The 15,690-nt window shown below is 49.4% G+C and overlaps 1 protein-coding gene across 1 annotated transcript in view; it reads left to right on the forward strand.

The window, feature by feature from the left end:
- Positions 1 to 440: 440 nt before the first annotated feature.
- The window catches only part of ACER1 (alkaline ceramidase 1), a 31,153-nt gene continuing 15,903 nt past the window's right edge, over positions 441 to 15,690 (forward strand). Inside the window, exon 1 of the mRNA XM_037885909.2 lies at positions 441 to 546. Coding sequence (XP_037741837.1) covers positions 454 to 546 — 93 coding nt within the window. The 5' untranslated portion in view covers positions 441 to 453. The remainder of the gene's footprint in view (positions 547 to 15,690) is intronic.

The following is a 15,690-nucleotide window of genomic DNA, read 5'->3' on the forward strand; positions in this document are numbered from 1 at the left end:
CTCGCCTTTTCTCTCCTCTCTGCTGTAATTAGAGATGGGGCTCAAGCCATAAAGTCTGGATCCGGATTTCAAACCCCATCCCCCAAGGGTGGGGGAGTTTGGATCCAGGACTTTGGCTTGCAGCATAAGGAGCACGTCCATTTGCAGACTCTGGATCTGGCCCTGCCCTTGGTTTGAATTAAAAAACAAGGGGGCGGGTGAATGGACCTGGGCTTATCTCTAGTTTAACCCAGTGGCACACCCTAGTTTTACAAGCAGTGTGACTGCCAAGGGCTTGGATGTTGGTTTTTTTGCTCAAACTGGCTGGTGTAGTGTGTGCTCGTGAATAGAGATACAGGAGGGCAGGCAGGCAGGCAGAGCAGGTTTCACCTCTTCCCTAGTGGTGTGCAGTGCACTCTTCCTCTCCGGGAACAACCTAAGCAGCTTCTCTCCCTTGGCAGAGGGAGCCCCAAAATGCCGAGCATATTCACCTACCTCACCTCTGAAGTCGACTGGTGCGAAGGCAACTTTGAGCACTCTGAGGTCATCGCGGAGTACTACAACACGGTGAGTGTGAGCAGCCAGGGGGGCAAGGACTCACTGCGGACTGCTGTGCTGTGACTGTGAAGCTCACACACATCCCTGGGGCAGCTGAAAACAGCAACTGTGGGGCAAATGCTGTGTATAATCGAGGGAAGAGGCAAGCGGAGATGGGAGAGGCCAGGCAGGTCTGAGAAGTGGGCTTGTGCTTTGGCTGTCTCCGGGCACCCCTCCGCTTTGAATATCAGTGTTTTGGGAGAGTGGGGATGGAAAGAAGGTGCTAAACGCCAGGTAAATCATGGGGTATTTATGGCTGATGAAAGTGAGGTGCTGACAGCGTCAGCTGGAGTTGGGGATCCTGGAGGTGGGTACGATGCAGGGTTCCCACTCTGAGAGCTCTGCGAAAATCCTGCTTTTCAGTCCGGCAGTTCTTCTGCCAATTGCTGTATACACCACAGCCAGATTCATGTAATTCAGAGAAAAATACATGAGGGGCTGAAATGCACCGCAAGCCAGCTTCTGAACCCAGGACTCCAGAAAGTGGCATGTTAATGCATTAACAAACCACATCTCCACCGCACTTAAGAACGCAGTCACTGCCAGGCTAGATCAGAGGAGAGAGCCCATCTAATCCAGGGTCCTCTCTCTGATAGTGGCCGGGACCAGCTTTTTCAGGGGAAGGTGCTGCAGTAGGCAGTTATGGCATAACCTGCCCTGGGAATGTTTCCTCCTACCCCCAATAGTTAGGAACTGGCTTAAACCCTGAAGCTTGTGGAGTTGTATCCCTCCCCAGGCTCTTGTTTAATAACTGTTCTAATTCTGGATATTCCCATCATCCATGGAGATGGTTCTTCCTTTCGTGATACCTCCCAGTTTTAACAATTCCCTTAACACAGTACTGCAGCTTCCCCCTACTAACCCACCGCCAGCGCCTGCATGGCGGAGTGGATCTTCTGTTCGATCGCGGAACCCGTGCAATTCACGCAGTTCTCTATGGGTACAGCTACGCTGCAGCTGGGAGCGAGCCTCCCAGCCCTGGCAGACAGACGGGCGCTGGCTCCGCGCAAGCTGGTGGTGGCTCAGGCTAGCCAGCTGCATCTAAACCTGTCTGATCCCCTGGGGCCCAGCTCGGGTGGCTAGCCACTGCCCATCCACCAAGGTCCACACTGCGTTTTAGCCCACTAACATAAGCCAGGCTGGGAGGCACAGTGCCAGCTGCGGAGTAGACATTACCCTGAAGTCCCCCGGACAAATTCCCCCTTAGAGCAAGTGAACACACATCCTACAGATTTCATAGAATCATAGAATATCAGGGTTGGAAGGGACCTCAGGAGGTCATCTAGTCCAACCCCCTGCTCAAAGCAGGACCAATCCCCAATTTTTGACCCAGATCCTTAAATGGCCCCCTCAAGGATTGAACTCACAACACTGGGTTTAAAGAGGTATTGCACCTGCTTACACCAGTGCTGAGTTTGGCCCAGATAGACGACCCCATGGTATACATTACCCTGGTCTTACACAACCCAGCAAATGTCATCATCAGTGCAAGTATCCCTACATTGCCACTCGCACCCACGGTCTGACTAAGGCCTACGCTGCATTTAACTTGCACGGCAAGTGGCGGTGCATCGCTGCTGAGTGGGCCCATATCAGACGGGGGAATAGCAAGCAAGGATGCTAACATTTTTTACACTTGGTTTACTCAAGTCAAACACTTAGGCCAGCATTCTCAAATGGGACTAGCAGTTCTCAGTGCCCCAAAGATACCCTACAGGGGCCTGGTATCAGAAAGCGGTGAGCAATCCACCCTCTGAAAACGAAGCTCCTTGGCGACGTCTCAAACTCACAAAAACCATGAATCTTGGCTCTATGGTTTTTAGCACCTAAATAAGTTCAAAGGTAAAAATGTCACGAGACGTAGGAGCAGAGTCCCGTTTTCAAAAGAGACTTGGGCTCTTCAGGCCAGATTGTTAAAGATACTAACGCACCTAAAGATGCAGATCAGCCCCAATGGGATTCTCAAAAGGACCTAAGGCCCCGACCCTCAAAGGCATTTAGGAGGAAATCAATGGGAGTTAGATGCTGAAATACCTCTGAGACGGTGGGCGCAAGTCACTTTTGAAAAGGAGACTTAGGCATTGGAATGCTGAGCCAAGCAATGACTGTAAAAATCCGGGACTGAAGCTCTTAAATCCTATATGTGCATCTGAAAATGTCACCTTAAGTGTCTAAATATGGGGTTAGGTGCTTAACTTTCAAACCTGGATGCCTAAAGTTCTGACCTAACCAGGTTTGTCTTATTTCATTCCCACTAGCCAGGCCTCATACACGAGTTTATCTCTCATAGGATGGAGAACAAGATAAAAGTATTTTTATACCCAGGTGCCCAACTCGTGAGACCAAGAACGAATATAGATTTTGCAGACAGCATGAACCTTACAGGATTTGTTTTGGTGATTAAGTGGCTAGTTGTGTCCCTTCAGTTTGAACACAGAGCAACTGCTCAGAGAGAGAGAGATTTTTCTGGTCCTTGGGGGCACCTAATCTCACTTACTCCAGTTGCACATTTATTATGCCCAGAACTTCCAGTGAAATCAAGGGACAATCGGAGCCTAAATACCTTGTGGATCTGGGCCTTACTTCTTTGACTGCAGTGGAATCGCACCCCATGAAGGTAATTTTGATCCACACTCAGGCTCAGCTCCCGATTCAAGAAAGCCTCCCTTAAGTGGATGTTGAAGCATGTACTCAAGTCCCATGGGATGGAAGCAGGTCCTTGGGACTGAAGCATGTTCTGAAGTGCTGTCCTGACTGGGAGTGGACTTAAGAACATCCATAAGTGCTCTCCTCAATAGGGCTCTTGCCTTCAGGTGTAAGAGCCTGATCCTGCAAGGTGCTGAGCACCCACAGCTATTCTATTACAGTCAGTGGGAGTTAAGAGTACTCAGCACCCCTCAGAGCAGGCCCTCAGCAAGAGAAAAATCAGGACCATCGTCCTGTGATCATCGTACAACAGCTGCGACATGCCCGGAAGGAGAACTCTAATAACAAAGGGCAGGCACACCTGCTCACTTAAAGGGGCAGTATAAAAGGGTGCTTCATAGGGTTGCCAGGCATCTGGTTTTCAAATGGGAAGGGACCCTGGTGGCTCCGATCAGCACTGGCTCTGCTCAGTTCCCCGGAAGCGGCCAGCATGTCTGGTCCCGAGGTGCAGGGGCAATCCGGGAAGTTCCGCATGCTGCCCCAATCCCCAGCGCTGGCTCCGCAGCCCCCGACCGCTTCTGGGAGCAGTGCGGAGCCAGGGCAGGCAGGGAGCCTGCCTTAGCCCTGCTGCACTGCTGACTAGGAGCCACCTGAGGTAAGCGCTGCCTGGCCAGAGCCCGCACCCCAACCCCTTGCCCCAGGTCAGAACCCCCTCCCGCACCTTAACTTCCTCCCAGACCCCGCAGCCCCACTGGTACCCCAACCCCCTGCCCCAGGTCAGAACCCCCTCCCGCACCCTAACTCCCTCCCAGACCCTGCACCCTGAACCCCCTACCCCAGGTCAAAATGTCCTCCTGCACCCTAACTCCCTCCCAGACCCCGCACCTCCTCCTGCACCCCAACCCCCTGCCCCAGCCCTGAGCCCCCTCCAACACCCAAACTCCCTCCTGGAAACCACCCCCGCACTCCAAATCCCTCAGCCCCAGCCCGGAGCACCTTCATGCACCCCAAACCCCTCATCCCCGGCCCCACCCCAGAGCCCAACCCCAGCCAGAGTCTGCACCCTCTCCCGCACTCAATCCTCTGCCCCAGCTGGGAGCTCCCTCCTTCACCCTGAACCCCTCATTTATGGCCCCACCCCAGAGCCTGCACCCCCAGCCGGAGACCTCACCCCCTCCCACACCCCAACCTGCTGCCCCAGCCCAGTGAAAGTGAGTGAGGGTGGGGGAGAGCGAGAGATGGAGGGAGGGAGGCTGGAGTGAGTTGGGGCGGGGCCTTGGAGAAGGGGCGGAGCCTCAGGGAAGGCAGGGCAGGGCCAGCATGTTCAGTTTTGTGCAATTAGAAAGTTGGCAACCCTAGTCTTCTGTGCCAGTGTTAAGGAAAAGTTAGCACATGTGACTCCATTTTGGTTTGGGGCCCACCATTGTCTAAATGCCAGCACATCATACACCAGGAGGAGTAATCCTTAGATACCGAATCCGTGTGAAAATCCTCCTCCTTGTCTCCAGCCTGCCTTGATTTGCAGTATCTGGTTTTTGTCAGTCTCTAACTCCCTGTCTCTTGGCCTTGATGTGAGGCCTCCCATCCTGATAATAAAAATTACTGATGCATGGCTTTAGGACCATGCTGTGTAATTAACATACTGGTATAGCACGAGGAATGCACCAAGCAGGGATAGGTGGTAGATAAGACAAGGGTTTGTTTATTGGCTAAGGTTTCCGATGCACGAGGGCAACATGCTTTGCTAAAAAGTATATAACCTTTGTATAATCTGTATTCAGGGTCCCCTCCTGGCTAGCAGGGGGGCACCACGCTCGAGCGTAATAAACTTAGTGTCTTTTGGGAACTCTGCAGTTGTGGACTTTATTTCTGTGCCTCAGCCTAGATTCGAACTGTGCGTGACCTATCAGGTATAATTCGCAGCATTGGTGTGCGTGTCCTACCAGGTATAATTCGCAGCACTTGTGTGCGTGTCCTACAAGGTGTAATTCGTAGCACTTGTGTGCTTGTCCTACCAGGTGTAATTCGTAGCACTTGTGTGCGTGTCCTACAAGGTGTAATTCGTAGCACTTGTGTGCGTATCCTACAAGGTGTAATTCGTAGCACTTGTGTGCGTGTCCTACCAGGTATAATTCGTAACACCAGTCAGCTCTTAACCAAGCAGCCCTTCTCCTCGCCAGCTCAGCCTTCTTCAGCTCTCTCTAATCAGCAGGCAAACCCCACCTTCCACACTCAAGGTCCCTCAGGGTCTCCTACAGGGCCCTTCGGCTGACTCTGAACAGCTTCTTCTAGCATCATCTTTCTCTTTCTTTCCCTTTATGAGGCCCAGATGCTTTCCCTTAAACCAGGTAATTACTCAGAGGTGCACTGGACCCCCCCCCTCCCAAAAATGACCTGTCACCCTTTGGCAGGCAGAAACAATCCTCACCGCACCTTCCAGTTGCTTTCAGCAGTTTACCAGCATTAGCTTATTAGTCTTTTCCAGGTGAAGCTTTATCTAGCAACTCTCTGCCCCAGTCCCTACCAGACATGAAGGGCTGGGTTGGCACCTAGCAATGTGCACTGAGGATGGGGCCCCAGGAGCAGAGTCAGCTGCTCCCGGCTTGCTCCATGGGGGAAGTCAGCTATCCCAGCTCTTCTTGTGGCACAGCTGACTTCCTCCTCTGTGCTGGCCAGTGCGTTGGGGTTGGGGTTAGATTCAGGGCTTGATCCACTCTTCCTCTATCTGGAAGGGAGCTGACATTAGCAGCCTCACGGTGGTGGTTCTCCCAGCTGCACTTTGACCTGTAACGGCGAATGACCCCCGCCGGGGAGAGTAGAGTAGTATCTTATACGCCCAACTCCCCTGAGCAGATATGTCAGCCAGCTCACAAGTGAGCCTTAGATAAGGTGTTTGACAGCACTGGCTGGGGATCAGATAAGACATTGATCGGCACCTTTGTCCTTCCTCTCCTCCCACCTTTCCCCTTCAGGCTGTTTATACCCCTTACTGGTAGGGCCAAGTTGTAGGCAGATCGTATCCTCTTTGAGGCAGAGCCTCAGCTGGATCGAACTATGACAATTTGCATGAGAATCTGCCCCTTTTGTTTTCACTGTGAGGTGCACAATACAGCAGTGGGTGCTTTCAAATGAATAAATCATACGACGCGTTCTGTATGCATCGGCACTTTATACAAATCTTTTGGGCTTTATCTCTCATGCATGGCCTGGGGCCAGATCCTTGTCTGGATATTTATCAGTGTTGACTTCAGTGGCGCTATGCCCAATTAGTTACACCAGCTGAGGATATGGCCCTCCCTATCAGTGGCTCCAGCTGCAGCATTAAGTCAGCAGAACGTTCAATGAAGGCTCCTTCTCAAAACGACCCTGGGTGGCATCTAAAAAGTTAAATTCTTACCATCCGCTGTGGTTTGCTGCTACGGAATAACTTTATGCAAGACTGTGTTGTTCCATCCCATGTCTTAGATCAGGTCCTTTTTAAAACGTTATATAAAAATTAGATACAAAAGATAAGGCTACATATAAATTAAATAGTTAAATATGTAATCAATGAATTATAGTTGATGATTGCACTGTAATTCAGAAGCAGAAGTGTAATAATTCATAGTAGCTAAGTGAAAATTCTCCAGCCATTGCTGCCCTATTATTATTTATTATTAGTTATATCTTGTAGCGCCTTGGAGCCCCAACTACGGACCCATAACCCCATTGTGCTAGGCGACGTACAAACACAAAGCTAACAAGCTGCCCCAAACAGCTTGCAATCTGTACCACACAAGAGGAACCCGGTGGGTACAGACAGATGGCAGAGCGCAAGGAAATAGGGAGCTTAGAGACAGATATTGTTAGGGTGCTAACAATCCCTTGAATATTTCCCTTCACTTCCATCTCAATACCTTTTTGCATGTGTCCCCTTGTGCCTCCTTGGCTCTGGTTCTCATGGAGCCCATCATCCTCCTTCACGCGCCTCGTGATCCATGAAACCTAGGAGCACAAGTTTCTCCTCAGGCGTTAACAGAAACGGAACCAGCAAGCTACATAAGGTACAGCGTTTGATCAATTGCATCCTATCCCCATTCCAGCAGTATCAACCCCATCTTTGCTGGAAAGACTTTAGGCTCAGAGAGATCCAGGTCTGGGCCGCACAGTTGTCCTGATACAACTAAAGTGGTGATTCACTGAAGACAAACTGCCAGTTTTCAAGCAGCTTTAATGGGCTTATAAAAAGGGAAGCTAGATGAGGAAGCAGGAAGCAGGTTTGTCATTTGACTTCATTCATTGTAATAGGACTCTAATATCCACCTGCACAGGAGCCTAATGGGGTGTTGGAATTTACCACTCTCAGTAACTTCCCTCTCAGGCTTCCACGGGCCAGCTTGAAGGTTTTCGATCTTTTCCTGCTGATCTGGGCCCAAGTCATGTTGTTGGTCAGGGCTGGAGAGATATTGGCCAGATCCTAACTCAACGGGAGTTAGGTGCATAAATACCTATCGGAATCTGGGCCATTGAGACAATAGAGGGTCAGCAGAGAACTCCCCGTACTCAAAGAAGAAAAACCATGTAAATCTGAAAGGGAAATCACTCAGAGTGGTATATTCCAACACCTCTGTGGTGCAGCTCTCCTTAGGTGAATGGACTCCTTAGTACAAACGGTTACACCATCAGCATTTTGGAGGAACTTCAAGGATTCTCCCTGACACTGTCAAGCCCTGTGTAGCCTGTCTCCTCTGAGCCTTGGATAATATTCTCCCCTTGTCCCACCAACACACTACCAGTGATAACCAGGATCTAACTTGGTAACTCTATATCCAAGTCATATATAGAGAGGGAAGTTGGAGTATTTTATGGTTTTACCCTTCTAGCAGCTTGCAACGTTACATTAGGGTTTATTTATTAAAATCCAGAACTTGAACACACAAGAACAAAAAACAGAGAGAGAGAAAGCAAACTGCTCCTCAGACAGAGAGGCAGAAGTCACCCCACCTTGTTCTAGGCTGACTCTTTGCAGACAGATTGCTGAAATCTAGACTGCACACCTCTTTACAGAGCCTTCTGGCCTGCAAGCAGGACCAGGAAACCCTGAGAATGTAAAGTGGTAGCATATAATTTTAACACAGTTTTCAATACATCACAGTAACTAGCTTGGGTACTTCCAGGACTTGTCCCACTGGGGAAAAGCAAAACTCCTAATTTTCCCTAGGGCTAGTTTGCTTTGTCCTTTGTTCAGGTTTGGGTTTGATTCTCCATTACCCTGCACCTGGTGCTGTCATTTTCATCAGGACAAAATGAATGTAAACTTGCCACCAGATCGGAGTGGTAGCACCTTATACCCACTTTGCAATGGAAACAACCGCGCAAAAAGAAAAGGAGGACTTGTGGCACCTTAGAGACTAACAAATTTATTTGAGCATTAAGCTTTCGTGAGCTACAGCTCAGCATCCGATGAAGTGAGCTGTAGCTCACGAAAGCTTATGACCAAATAAATTTGTTAGTCTCTAAGGTGCCACAAGGACTCCTCATTGTTTTTGCTGATACAGACTAACAGGGCTACAACTCTGAAACCAGTCTGCTTTGTCTTTCCTATTAAGCTTTCCTCCTGCGACTGGCTTTCTTCCATTGTGGTTTGTTGCTAGTCATTCATTTTCTTTAGAATTTTAGTGGTACTTGCTGTGATCAGCCCCTTAGCTGCGGGCAGGCAATGATTATTTCAGTTACTCCAGCTGTCAATTATTCTTCTGTCTGAGAAATATCCTAGACCAACACAGGTGCAATGGTAACTTTTAGATAGCTACAGCTACTATCCTAAATCCATCTCTAGTCTCTGCTTTGCAAACACATCTATGGAAATAGTGTTCCTAACTAGTCTAATGTTGGCCTCCTAGCCAGACACAAAATAAGCCCAAGCCCAGAACGGCCCGCAATCATGATTAAAACTGAACCCAATGGGTACAGTTTTCTCAGGACCCATTTTTGCTTCCTTATCTCATCTTACATTATTTCTATGATTTGTGTGAAGTCACACAGTAAGTCTTTGACAAAGCCAGGAATAGAAGAATCCAAGGTCTCTGTTCTCCCAAGTCTGAGCTCAGATTACATCATCACATATTATTAATAATTATTAATGAAAATCAATCATTAATGGTCAGTTATCATTCTAATTGCAGTACAAGTACATAGCAGTAAATCAATATTTCCAAGACAACAGGACAGCTGTAAACTCACATAGGCCGGTAACATAAGAACAGCCAGACCAAAGGTCCATCTAGCCCAGTATGCCAGGTGCCCCAGAGGGAATGAACAGAACAGGGAATCACCAAGTGATCCATCCCCTGTCACCCATTCCCAGCTTCTGGCAAATATAAATAAGTGGGAATTAGATACAGATAAATGTATAAATGGAGAAACTCAATAAATCAATTAGAAGTTTGTGACCAACCAGCCCCTCTGGTATCCGCCTGTATTTAGGGCCTAATCCTGAACCCACTGAAACCAACGAAAGATTTTCAATTGATTTCAACGGGAGCAAGACTGGGCCCAAACATTGTGGGAAACTCAGGGTAAGGAATTTGGGCCAGATCTTTAAGGGGATTCAGGCACCTAAATCTGAAAATAGGCACCTAGTGGGATTTTCAAAAGGCGCACCACTCCCGTGGCTCCTTGTACAGCACCATGCACATTGTTAAGGCTTAGAGTCTGATTCCGCCAAGTACTTAAGCCAATTGTTCCATCAAGTGGGTTTACTCCCCTGCATCTCTAAGAGAAAAGGGTATGGAAAGGTTACGCAGCCAGATGCATTATCAGCGGAATCTCCACCCGGCTGATGGTGGAGAAGAGAAACCTGTTTTGCTTTTCATGCTTGAAACTGAACTGATCTGGATCAAACTTTTTTGGTTGTTTGTTTTAAATTGCCTCCAGGCTCAAACCCAGCATGCAAAATTTCAGCACAAAAAAGGAACTTGTTTGGGAAGTTATTAGCAGCTAGAAAGAGGGGTTAGAATTGAAGTTGGAATTCAGGCTTAACTAGATAGCATAATGCCTCTCACACTGGCTATTATACCCAGTGCTTTAGCCAGCTGGCCCGGCAGTTGTCTGCCAACAAACGGCTGCGGCAGATAACCCATGAGCAGGATACACTGTGCTGAGGGCTACGTTCTGCTCCCAGCCCCACTGGGGCTTCTCCAGCAGCAGCAGCTACACGAGCGCGCTGGGCCGCTGGTCAGGGCACTGTCAGGATCGCACAGGTAGAACCAACAGCAGTGGAGTGTGTCCACACTAGTCAGCTTCCTCCAGATGAGCTTCTGCCCCGCACGCGGGATCCTAATCCACCACTGCAGTCCCATTGCACTCTGGGTAGCTGTTTTATTGGTCGATAGCATGGTCTAGTGGGTACAGCATTGGCCTGGGAATCAAGACACATGGGCTCTGTTCCTGGCTCTGCCACGGACTTTATGCAAATCACTTCCCCTTCTGCCTCATGTCCATCTAGGTCAGGGGTCTCAAACTCAAATGACCACGAGGGCCACATGAGGACGAGTACATTGGCCTGAGGGCCGCACCACTGACCACCCCCACTGCCCTGGCCCCACCCTCACTCCACCCCTTCAGTGAGGCCCTGCCCCGCCTGTTCCCACCCCTTCCCTGCCCCCATTCCAACCCCTTCCCTGAAATCCCCACCCCCCAACTCCTCGCCCTCCCTGCCCCCAGGGGGTGCAGGAGGGGTGCAGGGTGCGGCAGGGGGCTCAGGGCAGGGGGTTGGGGTGCAGGAGGGGTGTGGGGCACAGCAGGGGGCTGGGGTGCAGGAGGGGTGTGGGGTGTGGCAGGGGGCTCAGGGCAGGGGGTTGGGGTGCAGGAGGGGTGCAGCGGGGTGCTCAGGGCAGGGGGTTCAGCTGCAGGAGGGGTTCGGGGGTGCCGCAGGGAGCTGGCGGGCAGCAGAAAATAACCCCGCAGGCTGCATGCAGCCCACGTGCCGTGTGTTTGAGACCCCTGATCTAGGTTGCAAACTGTTTGGGGAAGAGACTGTCTCATGAGGTGTCTTTGCAGTTCCCAGCACAATGGGGCCCTGATCTCCGTTGGAGCCTCTCGCGGCTATTGTGTTTTTATTAATAATGATCCCACAGTTCTATGAAGCAGCAGCTTGTGGGACACTTCAAAAAGCCTTCTGCGATTCCAAGTGGACTGTGAGTGTCAAACTTCCCTCACTCCTTGGGAACGACCACCGTTTCTGTGGCATTTTCTCAAAATATAGGCACGGCTGAGTGGCCCAGTCATCTTTGTCTCTCAGCGGAGGCATTATCTAATGAAGCCATCTGGTGACATCTGAATTAGCGTAAGTGTCTGCTCAGTACATGCTAAATCTGGTCGGCTTGGTTCTCTGATTCTAAGTCTGTGCTGCAGGCTGGCGCTGCATTTTCCAGCTCAGGTGGCCACACACATGCTAACTTTGACCGAGTCAGGACGCTTGAAATAGCCGTGTAGCTGCAACAGCACAGGCTAGCTGCCTAAGTACTTACCTCGGATCGTAGCCACCCTGACAACAGTCCCATCTAACTCATGCTGCCTCCCGGGTCGCCGCAAATACAGCGCTATTTTTAGCATGCTGCGTTGATCAGAGCTAGTGCGTGTACATCTACCTGGGCTGGGAATTACACCTCCAGCTCCGGTGTAGCCATGCCCTCTGATCATGGCTTCTTGTTGCTAATGCAGAGGATCCCATGGATGGGGAGTGGATGGGTGTCAGGCAGAACCCTCACGCTAGTCCCTCAGCCTACCCTTCATCAGCTTCCTTCATCGGTATTTGCTTCTACTGTTAGTATCTCAAGCCTTGAAGGCCCTAGGGTGTCAGGTAAATCTAGGTCCTGGAACTTGTGAGCAATAATCATTGATCATGCTCACATAATCATTCTCAACCACTCAGGTACAGCATGGCGAGAAAGTCTCTTTGCCTTCTGGACAAGACCGGTTCTCTACCAATCACAGTCGTCGTGGTTTGTTCTCCACCCCCACCTGGCCAAATCCTGTTCCCCGTTATAGAGCTGGGTGAACTATTTTCAGCAAATAGAAAATTTGCAGAAAAGTGCATGGGGGTGGGGGGGTGTCTAATTTGGGTTGAATTTGGCAAAGAGTTTCAGCTGGAAAAAAAAATGAGAAAAAATTTGGGGGGAAATGTCAAAACAATGTTTCATTTTGACAGTTTCCAAATGAACAGTTTGGGCACTTGGTTTCCCATCAACATTTTAAACACTGCAGTCGACCCAAATGAAATTCTTTTTTTCATTTCGTGACTCCAGGAAACCTGAAAACAATCAGTTCTGGTTCCAAGTGAACTCAATCCCGCCCCCGGTTTGGCCACTGAACCGAAAAATCAATTATTCCCTCCACACTCTCAGTTCCACCCGTGTTAATCCAGAGACGAAATGCAGAGCAAGTGAAGATCAGGTTTTTCAGCATCACCCAAGAGAGTTAGATGCTCAACTTTCCACTGGCTTTCAGTGAGAGTCGGGCACCTCCCTCTCTATGGTGCTTTTGAAAATCCCATCCAGCTTGATTAACCCTCGCTGCACCGGGCAGCTGGAAACACGTCAATGTTTTACTTTTCCATGTGGGCCATTGCTCGTTTAGCTTCAGGGATATTATACAATCATGAATGGGAGGGGAGGTGTGCCCAGGAGACTGTCTCGCTATTAAAAGGTGGCCTAAAAGTCGAAGAATGCCTGTGCCTGAAGGAAAATTCTTTGGGATCACTGATAATGTCCCTTGAACCTGTTTCTTGAGCTTTTGCCATTTTGCTCTTGCAATGCAAGACAGATTCAGAGTCGGATTATGATATGATACAGTGTCTGAAACGGGCCCAGGCTGATACTACTGGGTGGGTGTGCCTGGCAGTGGGACAAAGGTGTGATTGGTATGTACAGCCCCGCTCCCCTGGTGACGCTTAAAGCATGAGATGGATTCCAAAGGAGTGGCTTGGAGATAACATCTGCTGAACGACCGGTTTCAGTCTGACTAGAATCTAGGGCAAAGAACAGCCTGGTAGTTCTTGCTGCCTCTTCTGGTATTTTCCCTAGAGGGAGATCCCCTTTCTGTGGAAATTAATTTAGTGCCAGTGAACAGCACTGACCTAAGCCATGTACAGTGCAGGCAGCTTCTTTGGAAAAATCTTCCACACCTGCACCTCTAGCCTGATCTGCAGCATGCCCCGTTACACCAGTCCAGGGCCACCTCGCACCGCCCTGCGATTGCTCAGTCCTCCCTGGAAGCATCTCTACTATCCCAGTCCAGGTTTGCTCCTAAGCCGAGAATCTTGCCAAATGATGTGACCTGGACAAATGGGGACCTATAAATCTGGCTCACTCTCCTCAAGAGCTAAACCTGTATGTGAACCCAAGAGATGGAAAGCCAATGAACTGACTCGCTCTTAGAGGTGAATTCCTGTTGCCATCCCTTTAGCAGCTTGGAGGAGGTCAGCTGCTACTTTCTAATTTTCCAAGGGTTCACGGCTGAGGGGTATGGGCTGACATTATGGCCAACAATATTATAGAGCCTCAGCATCTAGCTGCCAAGCTTAACGGCCCTGATTTCAGCTAGTCTGATCTTTCTTGATTCTCATTTGCACAGTTCCCAGCCTAGCATCCTCCTGTACACGATACCTTTCCACTAATCTCGGCTCTTGCTGTGCTGCACAGACTGTATTTTTGGGGAAATCGTGTTGAGATCAGATATTAAGGACACTGTCGCAATGCACGATGAGGCAATCTGTGTGGGCAACCTTAAACATCTGTTTCCGGTCTGCTGAGTGTTTGATTGAGCAACCAGCGCTAATTCCTTCCGCTAACTCCTGTAATCTGCACTCTGCCATCCTTTCTGTGCACACTGTCTCTCCACTTGTCCTTTGTAATCCCTGTTTGTTCTCCAGGAGCCTCTTTTACCTGGTTTTCAGGAATGTTTTTACAGCCTGTTTGTGATTTTTACATCTTTGGTATGTTTTCTCTGCCTTTCTTGAACAGTTTGTCACTGATCTCATCAGTGGGACTAGTATTTCCCCTTGGGTCTGTTGTGTCACAACCTGAAGATATGAAGGGTAAGGCTGTGCCGATTCTAGTTTTGGTTAATTGCCCAGTACAGGGTGCAAATGCTGCAGGAATTAGTGCTAAATGACAACAACAGGCAGATCTGCTTGGCCTGAAAATTCCTGTAAATAAAAGCATCAACTGGTTTCATGAAAGACTTGATGCAATTCAAGATTAATCCGTAGAAGTTAAAGGAGAGCGTCAACATTTGCATCCCAAGTATGCTAGCCTGTGCACCATACCTCTAACAACTTCATTCTAGCCTACAGCCATGTTACCTTGAGCTGAGATCCCTTTGGGTCTCACAAGATAAGCAAAGCCTGATCTTGCAATCAGATTCATGAGATGAATGAGAGTCCAGTCGGATATGAGGGTCCACCTCTGCAGAACTGACTGCAGGATCAGGGCCCAAGTTCGTACCTAGATGGGAGACAAAAGGAGGACCACCTAGGCGAGGCAGGAAGTCATCTTGGTTGTTCATCATCTGGCTTTCTTCCCTCTGGTTCAGTACGTAACAGATGCATCCCAAAGGTGCTACGTTTCAGATGAGGTTTAACGCCAAGCTCCTGACCCCTCGTGGTCTGTAGAGATTTCAGGGCACTTTTCACAAGAATCAGGCTGTTAGCTCTGGTGTCCTTGCTACCTTTCACCTCTTTCAATTCCTCTTGCAATTTCAACTGGATAAAAGATTCCTCTTGCCCAAAACCACTGTGGGACATTGCTGCACATTGTTAGACAGCTAAAATGTCTTACCCCAGAATTAAGCCAGACTCTCTCCTTTTATTCCCCCTTCCGGCTTGGCACTGGCTCCAGGTATAGTGGGGCAGAGCTAGCTTGGCCTATAGGCTCTCTGCTGGTGTGGGCCTCTTTGCCCCATCACACCATCACTGGAGGTTTTTAAGAACAGGTTAAACAACACCTGTCAGGGGCAGTGTGAGTACACGTGATCCCACCTCAGAGCAGGGGGCTGGACGAGATGACCTCGCAAAGTGCCTTCCAACCCTACATTTCTGTGATTCTAAACATATTAAAACATGCTAATTACTGTAATAACATGTAATTGTTGCAAAGTGCTTTGAAGATGGACTGGGAAGAGTCATCCTGTCACGTTAATTTTACAAGTATGATTAACGGATGTTTATTTCTTCATGGGATCACTGCTGTACTGAATAGCTGCCACCTCTCTCCCTACCCTCTGCCCTAGAGAGCTTCCCATGTAACACACCATTACTCTGGCCCCAGTTTAATCCCTACCCCATCTATCTTCCTGCTCTTGCCCCATCCCACCCCACCCACACCCCTTGCTAATGCTAGTTCTTCCCCATCATGGCTTACTGGCCTCTTTATGCAAAGCTCCTCATTCCCAATCAACACCACCCAGATTCCCTTGTGGGTTCAGGGC

The sequence above is a fragment of the Chelonia mydas genome, chromosome 25 (genome assembly GCF_015237465.2).
Source record: "Chelonia mydas isolate rCheMyd1 chromosome 25, rCheMyd1.pri.v2, whole genome shotgun sequence".
Taxonomy (NCBI): domain Eukaryota; kingdom Metazoa; phylum Chordata; order Testudines; family Cheloniidae; genus Chelonia; species Chelonia mydas.